A 24,902-nucleotide genomic window follows, 5' to 3' on the forward strand; every position below is an offset into this window, starting at 1 on the left:
TTCCCCTCTCGTCCACAAGCTGGCTGCAGCTACTAATTACGGTATCACTCTCCGCCATCAATTCCTGGTACCCCCATTATCTCCTCCTCCGTGCACGTGGCTAGGTACCTTGCCTGCTTACGTACGCCACGACCTCTAAGTGCAGCAGCATGTCTCCCAATTCCTCTCTGATTGACTGTCGGCTGGCTGTTACAGGTGGACAGTAGAGAAAGATACGACGTTCAATAGCAATATTTGCACTAATATGGCAGACTGATCGCGAGCACATGGCGCTACGAGCTTTGAAGAGTGTGTAAGAAAGCAGAGACTGCCACCAGTATGAGCATCAGATATGGGACAATGCATACTATCGAGATTTGCACTAAGAAAAGTGTCTACTAATTAGGTATCTTAGGTAACACGAACTTTTTCTCTTGTCCTCCCATGTACAAACATCATCAAAGCCCACGAAATGCTTGAAATTCCCTCTCGTCCGGTTGGGAGTGGTCGGCGTAAGGGGAGATGAAGTATTTGATGCATTTGAAGAAGAAAAAGAAAGAACCAAATAATGAATGAAGAAGGAGGGAGACGAAGATTGTGCGCACTCTCGTTCGGGGCAACAGACCAATAGCCATTCATATGCAGGCCAAATACAGAAACAGGGCAGGGGTGGCGGTACGTAGTTGCTCTTCCTGCTCTGCTGCGCGGTTGCCCAAGTTGGTCGACATTCGTGTCCAGGGGAAGGAGCCCTTCTCCCCTCCACTTTCATCCTCGCTCTGCCGCGCAAAGACGAATAATGACGTGCTTTCTTCTTCTTTTAGCTGCACCACTGCCAAAGGGTATCGATACCCTCATCGCCGCCATCATTTTCATCGCTGCCATGCCCATTTCCGTTCCCACCGCCATCACAATCTCCATCGCCAGATTCTCCCGCCCGCTCGCTTTCCCCAAGTCGCAGCAGCTTATTGTGCAGCCCCGCCAAAGATGACGGAGGTCCTACTCCTGCCACTCGAGCTCTTGGAAGACATTTGTATGGCTGTTGTGTGTTCAACGCCCCACCTCAATTTTTAGATTGAAGCTACAAGCTGGGTTTAAGGGAGATTAATCATCAGAAGTGAGACGACATTGTCCCTCACCTCATTAAACCAATTCATCATATTACTTGGAGTTGTATGAGCTCGTGATTATTATCTCAGTTGTATATGGTCCATGTCTTCGTGTCCTGCCTCAACTGCTTTTCCACCGGCATAGCTGGCATGGTCTCCGCCATCACCAATTAAACCCCCGTCCAAGCGGCCACGCAAGGTATCCGGCATACGTCGTTCAAAAGTCTTCCAGTCGTAGTTACAAGATGCATATTCTGTGTATAATAGACTGTTGTACTCGGAGTGGTTGAGAACCCACTGAGCCATCATATGGCCACAGTGATATGTATGAGGGAAGCTCGAGGTCCAATTTCCCGTCGGGAGGTCCTGCATGACCGCGCGCTGGTATTTTTGCCAGATCAGAACGCAATGGGACATGCATTTATTGGTTCCGCGTTACATAGGTTCAACTCAATTTGCCTACCAGTCCCTCTTCCTTTGATAAAAGATCTGTACCCTCCTCGGCATTACGCGAGTAGCCCCAATTCTTTTCGTTCCATAACTCGTCGAGTTCCCGGTCATAGCAATAAGGTGGTGTCCATGCAAAGGTATGTGATTCGAAACGGCACCCTCTTGCGATCGCCTCGTCTGGAGTCTGGCCACATTCGGTTACACTGACGGTATGCTGAAGGCTAGAGCTACTTCAGTAAAGGATTCCCATGGATATGGCTGTAACAAAACCGACAACAAGTACCTAAGCAAGTGTAACGAGGCTTTGTTAGGCGTGAGAACGCTTGTGCTGGGGGGTCGTATGAGTGTCCATCCTCAGAACTGTCGAATGAGATTGTTTCGGGCCGCTTTAGATAGTGCACTCCATGCATTTTCGGTTTCTTGGTAGACCACCTGTCGTAAGTTTGCCAGATTGATGCCTGTAACTAATCTATCCACTTATTGCTCGGCCCCTCATTCGAACTTGGCCTTCCGTGACCCAGAAATAACAAAACTTTCGTACTGTGCGGGATGAAACCACTCGCACGTGCTACATTTAATATTAGAAGCTGTGGAAAGTTTTAAGTTTTGCCAAAACTATAAGCAAACTCAACCTTAAGGTCTGTAGGCGTAAGAGCAGCTGTCTTGTCCTTGGCATATGAAACCTTTTACCTTGTACTTGCAATACTTTAGGTTTGGAATCTATCTATTCTAGTAAGGGAATTTAAGTCCTACTTACTTAGCTGAGGGAACTAGCTCCACGCTCGTCCACGGAGGAGAACTCGATGGATATTCAGCGTGGGTGTTGATTACCAAATCTCTTGGTAGTGTCAAGAGCAATGGTCACTCACTGCAGAAATACTTCAAGCTAGTCTACGAGTCATGGCTTTAAACATCAAGGAATGTTTTACTTTACATCAAAGCTGAGGTATTGTTCAGCGGATATTCTATAACGATTAGCCTCTTGGCATGAATTTTGATTAAATCGAGGTTGGTCGTGATACTGAAACGACTTTATTGTCAATGTGGTAAATATATACCGTAATTAGACGAGACCTAAACCTCGAATTTTGATATGCATTTCACTCTTTGCCTTAGACATTGATGCTTGATGAGGGACAGCTTCATGTAATCAAAATGTCCGACAAGCACTGCTCACAGCTTTCAGAGAACTCATATTCTCACTCGTCCAAGCCTGGGCGTCAGGTTTTGGGCGCTTTTACCTATTACAACTCCTCAGATATTCCCAAACTCAACGACCTCACCATTATCGAGGGAACCTCGCCAGATAACAAGACATACTTTCTTCCAGTCACTGACCTACGGTCACTGCCGGCTCCTCTAAGCAGCTACAATCACGACCAGCATGGGTTCCAAATTGTGCGCCAGGATCTACCCTTCTCGCCGTCATCTGACGTAGTCCATAACCAGCAGATTATGGCTAGCCGGTACTACCCTTCCATGACTGCCCTGTTGAGAAAGACCCTTGGGGCGCGCTCTGCCATTGTACGTAAGCACTCTCTTCGAGACATACCGGACTGGGCAGCTGTGGGAATGAACCCGGAGACCGGATTCGAGATTGAATCCCTCGCCCCGTTTAGCATCGCACATTCGGACTATACCCCGGCAGGGGCCCGAGGACACTTCCGCGCCATGAAGGAACCTGACTGGTTTGTCGAGAACAACCACGATGAAGACGGATGCACAACGGCAGCCGAACGAGAGGAGTTCTTCAGACTACGACGAGAGATCATTGATGCCGAGGACCGCGCCATTGCAAAAGCCGGGATCGACCCCGAGGTGCAAGTGGAAGGGGGTCAAGGGCTGCCTACAGGTGGCCACTGGGACTGGGATGGCGCCAACTATGACGGACCTCGGTACGCCTTCTTCAGCATCTGGCGGGCCTGGGAAACCGTCAAGCGGGATCCGCTAGCCATAATGGATATGAGCCGGCCTGTCTCACGGAAGGTCGAGTATGCTCCCTTAACCCGAACGTACCGAGATCGACCGGGATGCGTGCCATTCTATTACAGTCAGAATGCGCTGATCCGACCGCTGGGTCGGGCAAGAAGGGACTCTGGCTACTGGGAGGATAGTGATGGTGATGTGGAGAGTGAGCCAGCTTGGTGCTACCTGAGTGAACAGACGCCAGAGGAAGTATATCTTCTCAAATTCTACGATAGCGAGGCCTTGGTGCGCAGGGGCAAGGGCAAAGAAGGGATCCAACTCATGTGTCCGCATACAGCCTTTCAAATCGCCGGGCAGGATAAAGCCCCAGTACGCCGCAGTTGTGAGCTGAGGGTCTGGTGTATATGGTGAGAGATGGTGGAACGATGCTTGAAGACATACAGGATTTAAATTCAAAGTTTTTGGGACTGGGCCGACACAACAAACAGTTGAAATGTGTTCCATTCACCCAGAGCATCTGAGATAGTGAACAGGGACCTCAAAGTTTGCACTTCCATACACAATAAATTCCATTCCAAATGACATCAGTCAAATGTGGCAAAACAGATCACGGAGGCCTGTCCCCCAAAGATAAGAGAAAATAAGTAAATCCATATGGCGTTCTTTATCCACTCACTCACGAGATACCTCACTTATCATTTAGATAACATTCTTTGATCCTCTGGGAATAATCAACAAGGAAGCAAAAGTGGTGTATCACTCAGTCCAGTGGTCCATAACGTAGGGGAAATTCAAACTCAACGTGGGGCTTATCCTTCAACGCCTGCGGAACTGGTGGCATAACTTCCATCCCCTCCACCAAAATAACCTGTTGTCCGCTCTGGGATCACACTTAGCTTCAAACACAAACATGACGAGGAAAAAGCGTACTTACTGCAAAGTGGTGAATCATGTGGCAGTGCAGCATGCTGACGGCAGGAAAATCTATCTCGTAGCGGACAACAACAAATTTACCTTCTCCAGCGTAGAGAGTGAACCCATCACGACGCGGTGGGTTGACCAGATTGAAATACTCAGCTCCCCCATTCTCAATAGCATCCTCCACGTCTTTCCAGGGGAAGCCCCCATCGCCCTGGCCGATAACCCATACCTTGTGGTTGTGTTTGTGGAAGGGGTGGTTGGAGTCAACTTCGGCACCATTCTCGATAATCAAGTCGACAACCGAGCCGTTCCTGAGAATCCCATTAGACCAGCATGTCTTTCCACATGACTTCTCGTCCCATAAAATAGGAGGGACGTTTTGACGGAAAAATTCGTGCGGCGCAGCGTTTAGTACCCAAGTTGACGGCCCCGTCATGTTAACCATAAATTTGAGGGTATAATCGGCCTTTTTAGGCGGCGGCCTAGGCGGATACGGGGCCAACTTCATTTCGTCCATGCACCTGTCTTGAGGGTTGACGACACTGCCGTTGAGATGAAGCCATGACTTAGTGTTAGGAAGCGTCTTGTTTGATAGCTGAGACATATCCTTTGCAAGCAGACAAGTTAGAACGACCTTCTTACTGAAGATGAACGTACTGCAATATTCTCTCGAGTAAATAACATACCTTAGTAGTAGGATAACGGAGAATGCCGGCGCCTTGGATGATTTGCTCAGATCGAAGAGAATGTAATCTCAGGGCATAATCTCCACCCGGCTTGTCTAACTTGACAAGTATGCTATAACAAGTTTGTCGCTTAATAAGTGAAACAAGTATACGATATATGATAGCTCCTACCTTGTCCTCTCTCCCAAGTTCACATGTGTCCTCACTACCTTTTGCGGGTACACAAACTCGCCGTCAGCAGCAACAACCCAAAACTCATGCTCATCTAGACTTATGGCAAGCGAGTGATGAGCTCCGGAATGGATGAAATTGATCCAGACCCATTCTTCGCCTGGATTCGCTTGCAACACCTCAAGCTCCGGGTGTGTCTCGGTGCAATAATCGACATTGACATACTCATAGCCTGGCATCCGCCAAAGACAGCCACGTTCATTCCGTCCGGGCCCGCCAGCATCTTCAAGGTCCTGGGCAGACTCACACCTAGTTGCGCCTCGCCCATTCAAAGTAAGGCTATTGGCGCAGGTGGGTATGTATCCGGTGTCTCGGAAGCGGATCAGATACATGTCCATTGGCTGGTCGTTCCAGTCAGCGATAATGATGTGCCGTGGGTTCTTCTCTGCTGCCCGCATAGCGCGGATGTCGTCCTCCTTTTCGGATATGAGCTCGTATGGTCGAGGGCGCCAGTCAGCTGGCTTGATCCATAGCGGACCTCGTTGGCCCTGAATAGTATTGTCAATATGAGTGTATAGTTTGATAGTAACTATTGGCCTGGGTGACCAACGTCTGAGAATGCAGGCCCAAAGTGACCATGATAGAAGTAGCTCCCATACTGTCCATGGGGGGTAAACCGATATGTGTAGTTATCTCTCGGTTCAGTTGCCCACTATTTCCGAATGGTTAGAAGAACGCAGGTCAATCCATTCTTATGCATGGGCATGGCAGACCTGAGTTACGCCCGGTACGCCGTCATTCCAGGGTTCGTTAATTTGATAGATACCATGCCTATACAGATTCCTTAGCTTTACCTATGAGACAGGTTCAGATCTTGACTAAGCTACCAGTGAATGGTGGTTTCTATTTGTAGTTGATTATCCACAAATGCCTCTAGAGTCTCATCCTCATCGACAGTGAGGACTGGTCCTGGAGTATCATTGTTGATAAGATAGGTTGGTCGGCCATGACCATCTATACTCAAGTCAGGTTGGACCATTCAAAACGAATCGCTCAGTACACATGGCACAATACCCTGCTTGTCCCAGGCATAGGTTAGGGTGAGATTGTATCGCCGGACTGCTTCAGCAAGCCCAACATGCGTAAGCAAAGTCGCCAGAAAGGCGTTTTTGAGTTGCACCATTTCAGCTGAAATTTTCAATATGGATTGCTCAAGACGAGGTTGCTGAGATTCGCTATGAGTGACATCTCGTTTTTTACAATGCCCTTTATTTTTGTTCGTTTGTATGTATGATCACGCACAGTGTCAGACCATTTCGTAGAAATTAGCCTTTCACACATTCATTTATGACTTTCTTTCTGATGAATGTTGGTAGCGCCAAATGCGGACTTTTTCTGCATGGCATATAGTTTTGGTATCATGTCTTACCATGTGGTAGTCCATAACCGACTGATCACAGATCCGAACCATCCGACCTGTTGGTTGACTGGTCCCAAACTTTCGATCGATGTTTTACTTACTTTATGCCTGTATATACTCTAATTGTAATGGGATCTGGCCCCGCGAAGTACTACAGTGTCGGTGACATTGGTATTGATGTTAACAATATACACTTGCAGCAACTGAGTTGAAATGACGATATCAGAGTCGAACCTAATCCCCGCTCTAAACTAGCCTCAGACTCTGAAACGCGACTAGGCTGCTTGGGGGAACAATAAGCGTAGACCGGATATTCTAAGTTTGCGAGTACCCTTAAACGTTATTCCTGTAGAAGATCAAGCTTTCTTCAGGGGTTTGATAACTGTCAATGCTAGGACGGAGCAAGGTAAAGAGCAGATAAATTATACGAAAGGATAGGCATAAGATTTATGCTATGAATACTAGGTACTCTTTTTGTGGCCCAGGACTTTGAACTTACTCTTATACTTTCTTAAGTCCGAGACGGCGCACTATCCAAACGCTAATCATCTGATTTTCCAGCAAAGCCAGTGGCCCATTCCATTACAAACAAGGTCCAGCAAGACCGTTAAGGCTATAATCTAGAAAGTCATTAACCTTTGCCGCATAGTTCTCCGCGTACTGCCAGATGGATGCGTGGCCAGAGCGCGGCCAGATAACCAGCATACAGTTGGGGATGGCATGCATCAGCTCGTAACTTCGGGGCGTCGGGACCAGGTAGTCGTCGTCGCCGGTCATGACGAGGACAGGCATGGTAAGCTCGTGCAGCCTGTAGAAGGAATGCTTATTCTCATCGCCAGGCGCACACCAGTGCTTGATAGAACCCAGCTGCATCATAAAGCTCTCCACGTCGTTGAATGCTGGCAGCCCGCCGATGGCCGCGCGTTCATTGAACTCGCTCTTACGTAGTCGCTCAAAGTAAGCATCACAAGCGGCCCTGCCCTGCTCATCGTTTCGGAAGAAGGTTGACATGTAAGCGTTCTGCCACTCAGCCTCGGTAGCACTCTTTTGCAGAGCGATAAACCGCTCTAGGTTAGGGTCCGTTCGAGGCCAGAAGTGCTTTCCAGGGATTGGCGCCGACGGATCGGCGCCGACCAAGATTAGGCGCCTAACTCGTGTTGGCTTCGCAAGGGTCGCCATTTGGCATGCCATGCTTCCAATCGAAAATCCTAGAAGGTCAATCAACTCTAGGGAGAGTGCGTCGAGAAAGGCGTTTAGGTCATCCCCCATGACGTTAACTGCCACCCAGGGCGGAAAATTTCAGCATCCGTTTTGAACTGACGATAAGAATGTCTGAGAGAACTTACTGTCGGTGGGCGTGCGATCAGTGCCACCACTACTTTGTCCTACCGCAGGAGGATCAAACATGATAACGGGACGCTTGGCCGCAATGGGCCGGATGAAGACTGGGTCCCAGTAGCCCATAGAGGCTCGCACCTTCGTGTGGTGGATAACTCCTGTCAATGGTTTCACTGACTTCCGAGGGTCGAATATCGACTCACATGCATGTGCAAGACAAGAGGAACACCCTCAGAGGGACCCAAGCGCCGGTATGCGTAGATGATGCCGTTTCGGGCTTCTACTCTCTGAACTGGGATGTGAGTCGAGAGCATGTTCATGGCCTATATCGATGGTGGGTTAAAGCGGATAATAGAGAAGGCAGGGTGTTTATGTTGATGGCAATTAAAGCTCTCAGAAAGAACTGCCGTTGACCTGAGAGGTGCGCTTCCAAGGAGGGGCTAGTATATGTGTTGAACGTGTCCCAGCTTTGTCTGCACGCGTTTGACTTTCCAAACAACGAACTAAATAACAACCAAAACCTTCACGGACCACATGTTCCCCTTAGACTAGATGCCAAGATGTCTCCAGAAGCACGAAGCAAGTGAAAATGAAACCTAATATCATTGTGGGATGGCTAATATGGAAGAGAAACATGGGGCAATAGGCCTAAAGAATACATTTTGTATTCATGGACCACATTGACCAAACTTCAGCCTAGCTCTATGATATTGCGGTAATCTACAGCCTCCAGGCTGGTGAAGCAGACAGGCCGCCCTTGTTGATAGGAAAATACCACGGACTACAGTATTGACCCGCTTGTGCAGGAAGCCAAGGGCCCTTGGGCTGCTTAAGTTCGTCGGCAATCTTACCATGAGCATGCGTTACTTCGTGCAAAGGCATTAGGACATAGGGCTACTTATGGATCTTGCTGGGGGGGGACCATGCTTAATTCAATACAACCCTATTGGCCGTTCTCAATACAAACTCAATCTCCCGTGCAACTTTAGCCAAAAACACCATCATTCTTCGGCTTAAATTCCACATGTGGCATGCTTTTTACCTGCTGAGGTATGTTGTTCAACATACTTTCATCCATGCCCTCGAGCAAGGGAGCCGACATTCCCATCTGCGCATCAATCAACATGGGCCACCAAATGCCGTTGTAGTTTGGGATGAGGATTGGCACACTCACTGCGTAGTACTTGAACTTATTCGAATGCAACATCGTGGCACCCTTGACCTGAATTTTCCATCGTAGCACTGCCCAACCTAGGGGTGGGACGTCGTGTACCAGCTGTAGCGAGGGTCTCTCGAGGTCGAGCTCCTTGATACCGGCCGCTATGGCGTCTTGTACCGTATCCCAGTCCCACGTTGCATTGGCCTTGGAACCGAGTAGGAACATGGGATCACCGTGCTTGTAGAGAGGCATTGTGTCATCCACCGAGTTATGAACGATCACGTCGACAGTGGTGCCCCAAGGAAGATCCCTCACGATGGGTGGTTCAGTAGCTGTCAGGTTGTCAAGGAATAGCAACGGGCTCATCTGAGCGTGGAAGAGCTGATAAGGCTTCTGGTTCAGATAGTACTCAGTAACGTGCTTCTCATACCGCGAAGGCTGATGGCCAATGCGGAAATGCAAAGTTTTATTGGCAGGCGGAGGAGGCGATGGAGGGTGCGGTGCCAATGTCGACGGTGCTGTTGTATTGCATGAGGCGTGAATGGAGCCATCGGGGTTCACACAAGGTGGCGAGCCACTTTGAGGATTCTGTATGGACATTGGAGCTCCATGTTGCGGATATCTCAGGGCCTGATACCATCTTAGTTTCACGTACGCGCAGAGCCTTGGTGTGGGGAACAAGACTACGTGGAAACATACCGGATATCTCAAAATGGCATATCCGTGGAGGTTCTGATGAGTGCTTGTTGAAGCAAGACGCATTGCGTAATCGGCCGCCTCACGATCAAGTTTGACTAAAACGGTGTAGCGGGCCCCATTCGTGAGATAAAGCACATCCACTAGCTTTGGATCAACGAAGCCACCGTCATTTGCAATGATCCACATCTGATGGTCGTCAATAGCAAAATGAACAGCGTGCTCAAAGCCGATATTCAGGATGTTAAGCATTATCCAGGGTTTCCCGTGTGTTTCAATTATCTGTGTCGCAGTTTAGCTGTGGGGATTGATAATGATGGCAAACGATTCATCTCATGACGTATCAACAAGTCATACCTCGTAATCAGCCTCCGTGGGACTGCACTGGACACCCTCGTTTCCTGCCTCTATGGCACAGCCGGATTCATCTAGCCTCTTGCCACCAAGATAAGAGTATTCTGGGTGGCGGCAATGGCGGCGGCCTTTGGAATTGACAAGGATGGAGTCATAGCAGTTCAGATTGGTCCCCTCACTTCTCATTTCAAGAATCCGCCAGCCGGCATCACGGCGGTAATAGTTCCATACTAGCAAGTGCTGGGCGTTGCGTTCCGCCTCTTGTATTAGCACCAGTTCGGTAGGAGACGTGGCGATTTGGCGGTACGGACGAGGTCGTGAAGGCGAGGGCGCGATGTAGGCAATGCCATGAGCACCGTCCATAATACCCACACCGGTGTGATCGGCATACCAGTTCAACCCCCAGTGCCCCGTGGTATCGTATCGGTGCGTGAAATTCCCGCGTTGAAGGAGGCCATACTGCCATCCTGTTAGCTAGGAGCTACTATAGTGGGAGATCGGAATGGCGGAAATGGCCTGTCATCGACATACTTGATTTAAACCACCAGTGCCATCGTTGTAAAAACCAAATCTGCCGGGCCAAAGATGTCAGCTCATGACAGAGTGTGTAATTTACATACATTTTACCTTCGATGGTTCATACCAGACCAATGGATCGATACTTGGGCGAATAAATCGTTATGAACGTTGAGCTCCACGATGTCTCCTTCTTCGGCAAACAAGGTCGGGCAGGGGCTCTCGCCGTTACACACGAATATACCTCTCCACAATCCACCATCTGTACACACTGGTTAGAGATTCTTTCCTCACTAGCTAGTAGATTTCAAAGAGTGTTCGAACCGAGGTTCATCCATCGGGCTCCTATAGTGAGGTTGTACCGTCGAACCACTTGGTCAGCCGTCTCTCGGTCACAGCTATTCCCTTTCCCGAGTAACGTTTTGACGGTATGTGTGATGGGCCAGTGAAGCCACCAGATCAGTGCAAACAAGATAAAGAGGACCCCTGGAATTGACCAGCTATGTCGGCGTGGCATCTGGCTTGTGAAGTTAAGTAGGGCTTTGGCCCCATTTAGTTCCTTTGTATCATTGTTAGCGCGGCCGCCATCCACGAGTCGCACTCTGGCCGTTTCCTCGCGTCTCGAAGACTGCATATTCATTCTGTAATGATAAAATATAAGATGCTTCTGCAGAATGGCGAAAAGTAGTAAAAAAACACCCGGGGGGATAAGCGTTATCCCTCTGCGATTGAAACATTAAATCGCAGTAATTGATATGCACAAGTTTGGAGATGACTACTATTAACTGCCGAGGGTATCACGTTGTCCTTAGGTCTTGCCAATAGTTGCGCGAGGTAACTGGGCACAGACGTTCATAAGAATTGTCAAAACTCCCAAACGGCAGAATCATCATCTTACACCGTAATAGTCGCAAAGGTACCAACGACAAGATTGCCTAGACTACATGCGTTGTCTTGAAACGGGAGAAAAGAAAGAGCAATAAGAACTTTAATAACCCCGCCTGCTGTTAAAGGGTTAAATTGTATACAAGTATATCTACGGATCTTGGTATGTAGATACGTCCTACTTAGGGAAACAAACTGTACCCTGTCTGTGGTGCCTAAGGTTGGGAAAAGATACATATAGGCAGCAAGGAAATCAGGTCTACATTTTGAGTGAATACAGTACGTACTGGGGTGATCTAGAATGCATAACAAGTCAACAAAGAAACTGTCGTCATGCAGAAGAAGGTGCATATCTTAGATGTATGTCTTAGTTAGTTCGAAGGTACCTCATCCGACACGAAGTATCAGACATTCTAAGTTATCCTGTAAATGCAGACGCATAAGCCGCCACTGTTTCCATCACCAAATTTCACAAGATTTCCGTCACCTGACTTGAAACGTCAAATCGCACTTTTGCCGTTTGAAATTGTACCCCCTCGCGAAGTATAATTTAACAAGCAAAGTATAATTACATTCAAGAAATTCTGTGTGACGTGCTCTGTTCGAAATGGAAAAAGATTGGATCTCAGTTGACATAAGTTGGTTGGTGAGCAGCGAGTTAGGTTAGTGGAAATATTATGGAACTAAGACACTGATCCTGTCCAATCCCGTATCAAATACGGGACTTTTGAGGACAGAGTTAACGTATAATAGCTAGAAGAGGGGTAGGTTTGAGTTCGCTAGGAATCCAATAGTATCGTTTGAGAGAATACGGCGTGATGAAGCTGGGAGCATATCAAGGAATGGTATGTTCAAGGCCGTGTTATAGGCCATGGAGACAAGGACGCTGGATTGACTATTCTAAAACCGAACTTGACAGAGGATAAAACCGATCTACATAACATAAATTTAAAGAAATATGTCGTCTCTGGTGGATTCTATACCGAATCTTCCCTTCCGACTTAGGATGATTCCAACGGACAGAAAAGCTCGGACAAGCCCGCCGCTAAAATTAGGCTAAAAGCAGCACAAGAAAAGCATCATGGCACCGACATACGTGGAATGGGACTCCGTAAGTTGATGATCAAATGTCCAGACACGTTCATCTGCTAAGATGCAAGGTGCAGCCCGCCAGAGACAAGACCAAGTCCTGGATGCACGATGGAGACATTGATGCAGAGTCCAATACCAAACAGGATTTGACTCGGAATTTGGTCTTGCCATCAGTCTCAAAGTGGCTGCCATCTAGGGACGAGCACAGCGACTACTGGTGGAACATGGCCGGGCCTCACTTCTCAGCACTCCTCCAAAATGCCGGCTACAGCATCAAGGCCCAGTATGAGACTCTCCTCTTTATCTATCACCAGATCGCGCCAAGGATGGGCCCTTCCCCCCTTCTCATGAATTCAGATCGGCCAGACAGCGGCCTCTCCCTTGACGGCACCAGGTTTGAGTATAGTTGGAGATGGAATCAATCTTACACCAAGCCTGAGGTACGCATGGTGGTAGAGCCTTTCAGTCGATTTGCTGGCACCTATATGGACCCTCTCAACATACGGCCGTCCATGGAAATTCTATATTCGATGAAGTCACAGGTTCCATCTCTCGACATGACCTTATTCAATCACTTTATCGTCAAGTTTTATGACTCTGAATGGCACAGATATCTGGAGACAAGCGAAAGGCCTATCGTTACGAATGTGTGTCTCGGCTTCGAGTTCCTAGGCAGCGACATTCTTCCTAAGGCTTATTTTTTCCCGCGAAAACTCGGCCAAGTTGGTCTCACCCCTATGCAAGTTTGGGAGGATGCAATCATCACTGCCATTCCCCAGAGTCCTACAGTAGCAACTGTTTTATCCTTCGTCAAGATCGACGCTCCAAGGCTCGGCCTAACGTTGGCACCATTATGGCTTGGCATCGACGTGGTGAATCCAGTCGAAGCCCGTCTCAAGTTTTACTGCGTTGAGTCGCGAACCTCCTTTGATAGCGTTAAGTCTATCTTGACTATGGGTGGGATTATTGAGATTGCTCCAAACATGTTAGCGATGATTTGGGACCTCATGAAAGCTGTTTGCGACCTCCCAGACGATTTCCCTCAGGACAAAGATCTTCCCAGAGCGCCGCAGTATAACCCACTGACCGACGGAATCGAAACAGTTGGTCTCTGGGGGACCTTTGCATACTATTTCGAAATTGGACACGGTCGAGTGCTGCCCGACGTCAAGTTCTACATCCCCGTCTGTCACTACGGCACTAACGACCAGGCCATCGCCTCGGCAACAGCCAACTGGATGGAGAAAAACGGTCGAGGTCAGTATGTGAACGCCTATTGGGATACGATGCACAAGATCATCTCGCATAGGAAGCTAGATGAATCCCGAGGTGCGCAAATGTGGCTCTCCATGATGGTGAAGCAAGGCGAGTTGCAGGTGACCACATACATTGCTCCAGAGGGTTTTCATCCCAACCGTTTGCAAGGACACAAGATGTCTCATAGAGCTATCGCGGAACGCGTTATAGGCAGCCATTAGAAGGCCATAACTTGCGCTAGTCACAAGTAGCTGTACTGGATTAACGCGGGATTCTATTGAGGGAATTTCACAGCAGGCTTCTCACAGATGCACTTACACATTAATGACTCTTAAAAAGAATTCTAACATGTGTTTGCAATCGACCTGTACCTAGCTACAAACCCCCCAACAACCAAGTTATATTGGCGGGGGACGGCTGGATAGGGTTACCACTTCGTAATAGGAGTAAGTGTGACCTAGTTGGTAGCTGCACGTCACTCTGTATAGTATAACAGCGAAATAGTCGTGTCCATGCTTATACCCAGAGCGTTAGTTCGAGGTCTCTCAACTAAAGATCAAGTTGAAGGCTCCTGACGAGAAAACAACTGACGATCAAAAATTTATCAAGAGAGGGACCTTCTACACACCTACCTACACTGGATAGGCCTTCTATCTAAAGCTTTGCCAGTATGAAACGTTTAATCCATGGCTGGAAGTCAAACTGAAGTAACTTCCAAGCAAAAAACCTGGAAGCGTACGAAGGTACTGGTCCAAGTCGTTCCCCCGTAAAGTCTCATGGGTACACAATGCTAGCTATCCACAGTCATAGAAAGACTTAGAAATAGTAGACCTCGTCGAAATTATATAGTTCCTCCCACTTGAAGCTACAAATTGTATATTACTTCTAACTTTTACCGTTTTAGGTACTTAGACAATATAACAAAAGGAATACTTTAACTATAAGACCTGGCTCTAAAAGGAAGGGACTTATGTCTTTATTTAACACATGTTGATTCGTAGGCAGCTGAGAAAGTTTCACTTTATTGTACCTAGACCCAAAGGTCTGATCTGCGACGGTAGGTATACAAGCTCGGCTTCCGGGGTTAAAGGAGATATCGCGGATAATTCTGTAAGCGATGCAGAAAAACTCAATTTACGCTCAACACTCGAAAGTGTTCACACGGGTGAACTTGCCGCTTGTAGCTTCTTACTTCACACTAGAGCAGCCCATTTATACGCGATGCAGCCCCATCAATATAGGGATTGTGGGGAAATGCACGTACCATCAGATTTCCCCTCTTGGGATAGGGAAACCCGTCATGGCGTTGAAATGAATCTAACATTTATGCGCCAACTTTGTCCATTTGGGCCAACCGAACTCATAAGTTCGTGCTAGGATTAAGCCTTATGAGGTGAAACCTTATGCAGAATGGCCAGGGTTCACACAATCGGCAGACAAGTCTATCCGAGAACTCTAATCTTTCGCATCACCGTCAAGCTTTAGACTAGTATCCTACGCAATTTTCTCTGTCAGCTAACACTGTGCCATACTGCCAGCAGGTGGATCAAGAACTTTACCGATTTGACATGACTCGCGATATAACTCTGTAAGCACAGTGTTTTCAGATGGGTTTCAAATCATGTTTCCACTGCATAAGAAAAGAGAAACAGGAATTTACTATGCATGCTCTAATTGGAAGTCCTTACGACACAAAGAAGGTAACATTACTTTGATTACAGCGGGTACCAAACTGGCTTCACACCACATTTTGTGTGTTAATCTGTGGGACTCTTAATTCTGTTGAGGCCTGTGAACGGAAGAACACAACCGCTCAAAACGCCGGGCGAAATAATTCAGTGTCAACAGGCTTATATAACGGCTGGAACATATGTTAAAGGACGAGTCTGAAGTATTTTGTCTTATTTGTGACCAATAGCTAAGACTCCTATGATTGCCAACTTCGACTTGATATCAACTCCTTTGTTATGTACAGTATTAGCCTCTATAGCAAAGAACAAAAGAAAACAAAATGGCCTCATCAGGACGACAGTGGGCAACGTACTTTCCATCCTTGCTTTTATTTGGGCCGCAGGGACGACTATGTCCCGAGGACCTCTCCGAGTTCCGCACCCATCTGACTTCCGACTCGCGGTTATCCGAACTGCTTGTCGCCGCCCAGGACCTTCACAAGTTCTGGCCCAGGGCGGTACATCTCGACCCGGAGCTGGCACAGGTTCCCGCCAAATCATACCTACACGGTCTTTCAGAGTGGCTGGCGCACGCGACTTCTTCTCCATGTTCATCTCCTATTTTGCCCGCTGTCCTCTCCTTACCACTCAACTTCCTGTTCCAACTGACACAGTATCTTTCTTTTCTACAGTCCGTAGATGGACATGGAGAAGATCCGCAACGGATGTTGCTAGATGGACTGGAACACGGCGGGGTACAAGGATTTTGCGTCGGATTTCTCAGTGCCATAACTGTTGCGTCTTCGAATAACGTACAAGAGATTTTTGAGACGGCCAAAAATGCTCTTCGACTAGCGGTATTTATCGGTGCCTATGTCGACAAGGACGCGATGCAGACCGAGACAAAATGTATCTCTGTGCGGGGGAAACAGCCGGACGTCAAAAGCTGGAAAAATGCCACCAACGTCCTTCAAGCTTTTCCCGAGGTAATAATAACTTCCTCCTCGAACCCATTATTTTGGTATTTGACGCAAAGAAATATGGACTGAATCTACTTTAGGCATACGTATCCGCTGTCACAGGAGAAACCTCAATCACAATCACCTGTCTGAGCAGCCAAGTTGATAAACTGAGAGACGCCCTGGTCGGTGCCGGGCTTACTGTCCATGACGTTCCAGTTTACGCTCGATTTCATTGCTCTGTGTACAACCCGGAAGTAGAGAAGCTCGTGGAGCTTTTCAACAAGGTCCCTGACCTACGATTCCCTACTCCTGCAGATCTGCGTGTCTCCGTAAGATCTGCTACGGATGGATCAGTCATTACTCGGGGTGATCTCGTCCGGCACGTCTTGAACAACACATTGCTAAAGCCCGTCGAATGGTACACAACAATCAAACTTGCCATGGCCTCTCTACCTCCCGGGAACCAGTTCATCGCCCTAGCCGGTGCCTCAGACCCACTACCGCTATCTTTAGCAGGAAACATCGATGTCCGACACATGACGCTTCATGGCTTAACAAAACAATCCAAGTTCCGAATCATGTCTCAAGAACTGCGCTTTAACGAGGAGGTAATCCAACACACATGTCCTTATAAATCACCGGTAACCAGCGAAGATGATGGGATCCTAACTCCAACATCAAATCATGCTTGCAACGATACAGAGTCCCCGAAAAGATTAAGAGAATGTCCCTCGTCCAACTTCCCACCTCATTCAGTTGCCATTGTCGGTATTGCAGGGCGCTTCCCTGGTGCAAACTCCGTGGACGAGCTTTGGGAGCTGCTGTTGGATGCACGATCGATGGTGGGCAGGGCGCCTGCCAGAGTCGGGTTAGACCAACTTGACGAGGATGTCTCTCAAGTGAAGTGGTGGGGCAATTTCCTCGACGACTACGACTCATTCGACCACAAGTTCTTCAACAAGTCAGCCCGTGAGGCAATGGCTTGCGATCCCCAGCAAAGAAAACTACTCGAGGTTGTCTACGAAGCTCTCGAGTCCGCTGGTCAACTCGGCGCAGATGCTCGCTTGGATTGCACCGACTACGGCTGCTATATTGGCGCCGTTATGAACAACTACGTTACAAACGTCAGCTGTCACCCGCCAACGGCCTATGCCACGACAGGAACTGGCCGATCGTTTCTTAGCGGGGCTGTGAGCCACCACTTTGGATGGACTGGGCCGGCCTTGACCGTTGACACAGCGTGCTCCTCGTCATTAGTCGCCATCCACACCGCATGCCGTGCCATCGCGACAGGCGAGTGCAGCCGTGCCGTCGCTGGTGGTACAAACATCATTACAAACCCTCATGACTACCGAGACCTCAAAGCGGCCGGGTTCCTGAGTCCTACGGGTCAGTGTAAACCGTTCGACGCAGGCGCTGACGGCTACTGCCGCGGCGAAGCCGTCTGTGTGGTGGTTCTCAAGTCATTAGCCGCCGCCATAGAGGAGGGTGACAAGATTCTAGGGGTCGTCGTCGGGTCGGCAACCTGCCAGAATGACAAGGGCGGCCCCATCGTTGTGCCAAACGCCAAATCTCAGGCCAATCTCTTGAGAAAGGTTATGTACATGTCAAACGTCGTTCCCGGGGACGTCACGTATGTCGAGGCTCATGGGACCGGAACCGACGTGGGTGACCCTATCGAGGTTTCCAGTATCCGAGAAGCCTTTGGTGGGCCATCGAGGAAGTCTAAGCTACGATTTGCTTCAATCAAGGGAAACATTGGCCATGTAGAAGCTGCGTCAGGCGCCGCTGGCTTGATCAAGGCTATTCTCATGCTGAGGCATGGGAAGATCCCCCCGCAGGCGAGCTATAGGTCCTTGAACCCGCGGATTCCCGCTTTAGAGCCTGACGGCATGGAAATCCCAAAGATCCTGACCGACTGGGGTCCAGCAGAGCGCATCGCTTGTGTCAATAATTATGGCGCGGCCGGAAGCAACGCTGCAATCATTATTCGAGAGGCGCCGGCCATCCCCGAAACCACCGATAATAGGATAAGTTTTACGAAAGACAGCTCCCCGCCTTCAAGCTGGCCTGTAGTAATAACTGCATATACCAAAGCTTCTTTGTCTGCTTATTGCCAGAAATTGCTCGACTGGTTACGACGAGGAAGGTCTGATGGAGCGTCCGAGTTGAGTATTGCCGATATCCTTTTCAATCTTTCTCATCGGACCAACCATGCGCTGAGCAATATTATGTCGACTTCCGTTTCTGACGTATCCGCCCTCGAGTCGGTGTTATGTGCAGTAATCTCAGAGAGTGGACCAGTGTCTGTAACACCGTCCTCTCCGCCGCCTGTGATTCTTCTGTTTGGTGGTCAGGAGAGCCGGTGTGTTGGGCTATCAAGGGACGTTTGGAGATCCTCATATATCCTTCGCAACCATCTCGACCACTGTCAGGACCTTTTGCTAAGTCTGGGTCTTGGCGGGCTCTATCCCGATATCTTTCAACAGACACCACTCACTGACTGTGTCACGCTGCATCTTGCCTTGTTTTCTCTCCAGTATTCATGCGCCAAGGCTTGGATGGACTGTGGGCTGCAAGTGACGGCAGTAATAGGCCACAGCTTCGGGCAGCTGACAGCCCTTTGCATCTCGGGCGTGCTGTGTCTGCCTGACGCTCTCAAACTCGTAGCAGGCAGGGCGTCACTTATTGAGAAGCATTGGGGTTCAGAGGCTGGCGCGATGATTGCTCTGCAAGCCGATAGGCAGCAGGTTGACGACATACTCAAGCAAGTGAACACCCAGCACGGTTACGCCGAGATCGCGTGCTTTAATGGCCCCCAAAGTCATGTTATTGTAGGCTCCTCGGAGTCTATTCGTGGTGTGGAGACCTTGATCTCTAGCAGCGACCAGTTCAGAGGTTCCATTCGCAGCCAAAGGCTAAACAACACGCATGGTTTCCACTCAAGATTCACAGAGCCACTGCTCCCATACCTGGCCGAGCTAGGAGATAAACTCGACTGGAGGAAGCCCGTCATCCATATCGAAGTCTGTAGCGAGACACAGGACAACCGAAAGCCGGACAGAAACCTTGTTGTTGAACATTCTCGGCGCCCTGTATATTTCAAACAAGCAGTCCAGAGGCTCATGAGCAGATACCCACAAGCTACCTGGCTTGAGGCGGGTCGAGGATCTTCATATACGCAACTCGTCCAAAAATGCGCTCAACACCCCAACAGCTACTCATTTGTTTCTACGCAGTTAACAACGTCAAATGCGCAAGACTCTCTCGTTAATGCTACTATAAAATTGTGGAAGGAAGGTCACTGCGTACAGTATTGGCCGTTTCACCGGATTCAACAGCGACAGTATCGTCACTTAAGTCTACCATTATACCAGTTTCAAAAGACTCGACATTGGCTATCTTACACCAGAGCAACAGCTGCGAAGGAAGACCCTAGCATCGTGCAACATGGAGAACCAGTGGATCCCGAGATGTTGTCATTTGTCAAAGGTGACAAGTCAACAGAAGCAGTCTTTCGCATCTCGGCAAGCAGCAAACGCTTCCAATCTCTCGTCATGGGTCACTTCATGTGCCGCCACGGCGTTATGCCAGCTTCAGCATATATAGAGGTGGCGTCAAGAGCTGCCCTCACGCTTCAGGGGGACTCGCAGGCCACGAACTGGACTCCCACAGTTGAGGACCTAGCCATGCGGGCTCCAGTGGCATTGGACCTCGAGCAAACCGCTCCCGATATCACGATGATCTTGAAACGCCTCGACAAGCCGACATATCCATCATGGTCATTTTCCATTTTTGTCACTGAGAAAGACGGTGCGGCTTCTGCTGAGACACAAGAGACAACGGTTGGTTTCGTGCACCTGCGCCAACGCTCCGACTCCCAAGCAACGCAGGAATTCAGGCGGCTCGACGCTTTAATAGGACAAAGGCGCTGGGAACAGGTCATGAACCATCCGGACGCCGAGGGCATGCGTGGAAATCATATCTATCGGGCCTTCAGCCAGATCGTCAAATACTCTGAAGCATTCCGGGGAATCAAGACCATAGCGTCCATTGGAAACGAAGCTGCAGGTACTGTCAAAGCAAGACCGAATAGCAACGACCCGCCTGACCAACGCCTAGTCGACACCCCCATGATTGACAGCTTCATGCAGTTCGGCGGGTTTCTCGTCAATTACTTCAACCAACAATTGTCTGCGGAGGAATTATTCGTCTGCCACTTCATTCAGCGTTTACAGATTGGACCTGGCTTCTCTCCAGACGCCGGGGACTGGATGATCTTAGCAAACACAACCCCCATTGACAACGACAATATATCGGTTGACGTCTATGTGTCTGAAAAACAAAGCGGGAAGACTGTCCTCACCTCACTTGGTATGAACTTCAAGAGGATCTCGCGTGCTTCTCTGGCACAGATCCTGGGCGGGTCTGTCAATGAGTCCGAACTTTCCAGACGCGGGACAAGGCCAACGACGCAGCCGGACAAGAAACCAAAAAATAAGGGCAAACGCGCAGATGTAATCCGAATTATCGCAGACGTTGCTGATGTGCCCGAAGAAGAATTAGATAGCGACACGCGTCTCGCTGATATCGCAATCGACTCTCTGGGTGCTACCGAAATAGTGGGCGACATTGCTACGAAGTTGGGTGTGATAGTCGACCTCACCACATTCTCAAACTTTGAAGATATCAGTGCCATAGTTGCCCATGTTGACAGTCAACTTGGGCTACAATGCGGGACCGAGAACGATGCTGAGGACGATGGGATTAGAAACCCATCCTCAGTAGAGCCACAACGCTTTATGGCAAACGGGTTGGCCCCCAACCAGTCCTGCGAAGAAACAGAGGACAGTCCAAGCGACGCCATTCTAAGTACGAGTTCCGCAGTGGTGCCAGCTATTACCTCGATCGACAAACTGTTTGACGATGTTCGTCTCAGCTTCGACGAACTTGGCGCAGCAAAACATGCGCTCGAATATTGGTCCGACATATACCCAGACGATAAACGTTTGATTTTGGCGTATACTGTAGAGGCTTTCAAAAACCTTGGCTGCGATCTGCAAACATTGAGACCCGGACAGCCGGTACCTGAAATCGTGGGAATTCTGCCTCGACACCAACAGCTGGTAAATCTGCTCCACCAGTTCTTGAAAGAAGAGAACATCATCATCTCGACGGGCGATGATATCTTTTCCCGGACCAGTAAAAGGATAGAAACTGCGACCGGTGAAATGATATTCAACGAGATTCTGGGCAAGCATCCACACAACGCCGCAATCCGTCAACTTCTGCATGCCGTCGGGCCGTACCTAGAAGCCTGTCTTGTAGGAAAAATGGACGCGCTGCAGATCCTGTTCGGAAACCGGGCAAACAAAAAGTGGCTAGACGAGGTGTACAGAGACTGGCCCATGCTAGTGACTGCCACACAGCTTCTTGGCGATTTCCTCTGCCGGGCTTTCACTCAAGCAGAATCAAATACGGACACAAAAGTCCCACGAAATGGTTGCTTCCGTGTCCTTGAGGTTGGGGCGGGAACAGGAGGCACAACACGCCACATTGTGAGCCTCTTGAAAGACCGCGGTATTCCCTTTGAGTATCGCTTTACCGACATATCACCAACGCTTGTGCAAAAGGCCAAGGCTTCCTTCAAAGACATCAGTGGTATGAGTTTTGGCGTCATGGACATTGAGAAAGAGCCTGAAGTAGAGTTCGTCGAGGCGTTCCATGTCATTATATCAACCAACTGTATCCATGCGACCAGGAATATCTCGTTGAGTCTGGCCAATCTCCGCAAGATGCTTCGTCAGGACGGCGCTCTTGCACTGATTGAAATGACCCCAACACGCCCGCTTTACGTGTTTGATGTCATAGTTGGTCTCCTTGAGGGCTGGTGGCTTTTTGAAGACGGTCGTAAGCACGCGCTGGCAAGTATCGAGCGTTGGGAGCAGGCTTTCATGGAGGCCGGCTTTCGTCATGTGCTCTGGTCCGATGGATCGAGTCTAGAGGCCAGGACAGTTCGCGTTGTCTGCGGGTTCCAATCCCAGCAAAACGCGGCTACACAAAAACGGTCGAAGATAATGGCCACCGCTGACAAAAAGAATACGAAAGAAGTTCCCCAGACTGGTGCTCACATACAAGAGGTGGTGTACAAGACGGTGGGGTCTCAAGATATACATGCAGACATTTACTGTCCACATCAAGCGGACCCGACGAAGAAGATGCCAATTGGTACGTTTCAAACAGCTAATTGAAAATTGAGATTCGTACTGTTAAAGAAAATCAAAGTCTGCGCACTCACTTATGCATATGCTCAGCCCTAATGATACATGGCGGTAGCCATATTCTCTTTTCCCGAAAAGATGTCCGAGATCCACAAACGCGCATCATGCTGGATATGGGACTTCTTCCCGTCAGTCTCGACCACCGACTCTGCCCGGAAACTCGGCTAGCACAGGGGCCGATGGTAGATGTCTGTGATGCGGTTGAGTGGGCCAGGGTGAAGCTACCACACATCAAGCTAGCGAATGCAGATATTAAGCCTGATCCTGATAATATCGTCGTCATAGGCTGGTCCTCAGGAGGGCAACTAGCATTGTCAACAGGCTGGACGACTCTAGGGAAAGGTATTCGACCTCCTAATGCCATTCTGGCCTTCTACTGCCCTACTGATTATGAGGACGACTGTAAGTCAGATCGACGTTCGGTATAATCTTGTTCATCAACCTATGTATCAACATGCTAACACCGAGGAACCGCCAGGGTGGAGGAATCCGATCCAGCCCATTGGAGCAGCGGATCAGGGGCAAGAGTACGATGTACTCGAAGCAGTGCAAAAGGAGCCCGTAAGTCTCTTGATACTTCTCTAGCAACGCCTAAATCAATGGCGAAAGATAAAAAACTCAGATCCTGAATATGGAAAATACAGATTACGAACTACAGTGTCATTGGCGCTTGGGAGCCTCTATCTGACCTACGTATACATACCGATCCTCGCGCTCGCATCGTTTTACACATGAACTGGAAGGCACAGACACTACCGGTCGTCATCGGTGGCTTACCTAGCAAGAGCTCTGCGGCATCTAAAAGACCTGGTGTCAACTGGAACGCATTGCCACAGCCCCCAGTGGATGAAATTCAATGTTGCAGCCCGTTGGCCCAAGTTCGAAAGGGCAACTATGTAACGCCGACATTCTTGGTCCATGGCGAGGCAGATGATCTCATTCCGTGGCAACAGTCCCTCCGCACAATTCAGGAGATAAAGCAACGCGGCGTGGATGGTCAGCTGGTCTTGGTACCTGGGGCGCCGCATATTTGTGACACGAGCCGAGACCCCGCAGCGCCAGGGTGGCAAGCCGTGTTAGAAGCCTACCGATGGTTAAGGGACTACGCTTTCTCTAACAAGTAGATTGGATCTGACAGATCTTACAATGTAGTGTACATAGAAGATAAATGACAAAGATACGAGATGATTAGGAAAAGTTATTGCATGATACGCACTACAGATTTCCCCTTTGGCCAGACAACGTCGTTCAAACTATGAGCTTCACATCGCAGGAGTTCGCCAAAGAATATGAGGCCTTTTTCGGCGCCTAGTTTCAGCCTGGACATAAGAAAAAATATATCCTGGTCTCTGCATGGTCGTCACTTCCATTCTTGGACGTCTAAACTTTTGTGGCTGGCTGCCGTACGCCACATCTCCTTAGTCGCGGCTCGAACGCACCCGTTAGCGTTACTGCCGCCTCCCTCCGGTCTAAAGTGGCTAAAGTATAGAAATACTAGGGCCCTGATCGGCAACGGCGGCGAAGTTAGATAACAGCCCGTACCTCAAATAAGGAGTACTTACTGCTTATATAAGCGCATTAAGTTAAACCTTAACTAGGTAAAATGTACCAGACCATCCCTGTAACCCTAACCCTAATTTTCAAAAGTTAATAAAACGTATTTTATAGCACTTTTATAATATATAACCCTAACCCTTGCTTAGTTATTATTATATCTAAGTGTTAGATAGCTTATAGGCACCTCATAAGGACCTTATAACAAAATAGGTGGCAGCAGGGCAGTTATCTAGTATTTCCCCCTCAAATAAGGGGCCTAGAAGTCATTCTTATCCAGGTACGTGTTGAAATGGCAAGGTTTTGCATGGGCGAACTCTGCTGATGAAAAAGGGCCCCTTTTTGGCCTAGCGCTGCATTTATTCAGTTTCTGACTAATATTTCCCCTCACGTTATCCAAGTTGGCGCGTTATCCAACATTCCCGCCGTTGCCGATCACGGCCTAGATTGCTTTTCAACATCCTTCGTTAGTGGCTAGC

General features: G+C 48.9%; 6 protein-coding genes across 6 annotated transcripts; 3 read left to right on the forward strand and 3 right to left on the reverse strand.

Moving 5' to 3' along the window:
* Positions 1 to 2,690: 2,690 nt before the first annotated feature.
* LY79DRAFT_582566 (GA4 desaturase) lies at positions 2,691 to 3,872 on the forward strand (the record flags this gene model as incomplete). The annotated part of the gene is made up of 1 exon (XM_060560268.1): positions 2,691 to 3,872. The coding sequence occupies one exon, from the start codon at positions 2,691 to 2,693 to the stop codon at positions 3,870 to 3,872; it is 1,182 nt and encodes a 393-aa protein (XP_060410515.1).
* Positions 3,873 to 4,221: 349 nt separating this feature from the next.
* On the reverse strand, positions 4,222 to 6,422 carry LY79DRAFT_522724 (multicopper oxidase; the record flags this gene model as incomplete). The annotated part of the gene is made up of 8 exons (XM_060555470.1): positions 4,222 to 4,341; positions 4,396 to 4,977; positions 5,069 to 5,180; positions 5,240 to 5,787; positions 5,850 to 5,951; positions 6,013 to 6,070; positions 6,127 to 6,253; positions 6,314 to 6,422. The coding sequence occupies 8 exons, from the start codon at positions 6,420 to 6,422 to the stop codon at positions 4,222 to 4,224; spliced, it is 1,758 nt and encodes a 585-aa protein (XP_060410516.1).
* An 819-nt stretch (positions 6,423 to 7,241) lies between these two features.
* LY79DRAFT_592906 (Alpha/Beta hydrolase protein) lies at positions 7,242 to 8,123 on the reverse strand (the record flags this gene model as incomplete). Its single annotated transcript, XM_060561486.1, has 2 exons — positions 7,242 to 7,936; positions 8,006 to 8,123. 2 exons carry the CDS (start codon positions 8,121 to 8,123, stop codon positions 7,242 to 7,244), a joined length of 813 nt encoding a protein of 270 aa, XP_060410517.1.
* Positions 8,124 to 8,599: 476 nt separating this feature from the next.
* Positions 8,600 to 11,356, reverse strand: LY79DRAFT_694119 (multicopper oxidase; the record flags this gene model as incomplete). The annotated part of the gene is made up of 7 exons (XM_060564790.1): positions 8,600 to 8,645; positions 9,131 to 9,786; positions 9,856 to 10,134; positions 10,210 to 10,665; positions 10,738 to 10,777; positions 10,834 to 10,993; positions 11,047 to 11,356. 7 exons carry the CDS (start codon positions 11,354 to 11,356, stop codon positions 8,600 to 8,602), a joined length of 1,947 nt encoding a protein of 648 aa, XP_060410518.1.
* A 1,444-nt stretch (positions 11,357 to 12,800) lies between these two features.
* LY79DRAFT_522726 (aromatic prenyltransferase) lies at positions 12,801 to 14,177 on the forward strand (the record flags this gene model as incomplete). The annotated part of the gene is made up of 1 exon (XM_060555471.1): positions 12,801 to 14,177. One exon carries the CDS (start codon positions 12,801 to 12,803, stop codon positions 14,175 to 14,177), a length of 1,377 nt encoding a protein of 458 aa, XP_060410519.1.
* Positions 14,178 to 15,967: 1,790 nt separating this feature from the next.
* On the forward strand, positions 15,968 to 23,993 carry LY79DRAFT_522776 (beta-ketoacyl synthase domain-containing protein; the record flags this gene model as incomplete). Its single annotated transcript, XM_060555477.1, has 6 exons — positions 15,968 to 16,612; positions 16,687 to 17,156; positions 17,310 to 22,816; positions 22,903 to 23,271; positions 23,348 to 23,430; positions 23,514 to 23,993. The coding sequence occupies 6 exons, from the start codon at positions 15,968 to 15,970 to the stop codon at positions 23,991 to 23,993; spliced, it is 7,554 nt and encodes a 2,517-aa protein (XP_060410520.1).
* Positions 23,994 to 24,902: the final 909 nt, after the last annotated feature.

This window comes from Colletotrichum navitas, assembly GCF_030913465.1.
Source record: "Colletotrichum navitas strain CBS 125086 chromosome Unknown LY79scaffold_67, whole genome shotgun sequence".
In the NCBI taxonomy this organism is placed as follows: domain Eukaryota; kingdom Fungi; phylum Ascomycota; class Sordariomycetes; order Glomerellales; family Glomerellaceae; genus Colletotrichum; species Colletotrichum navitas.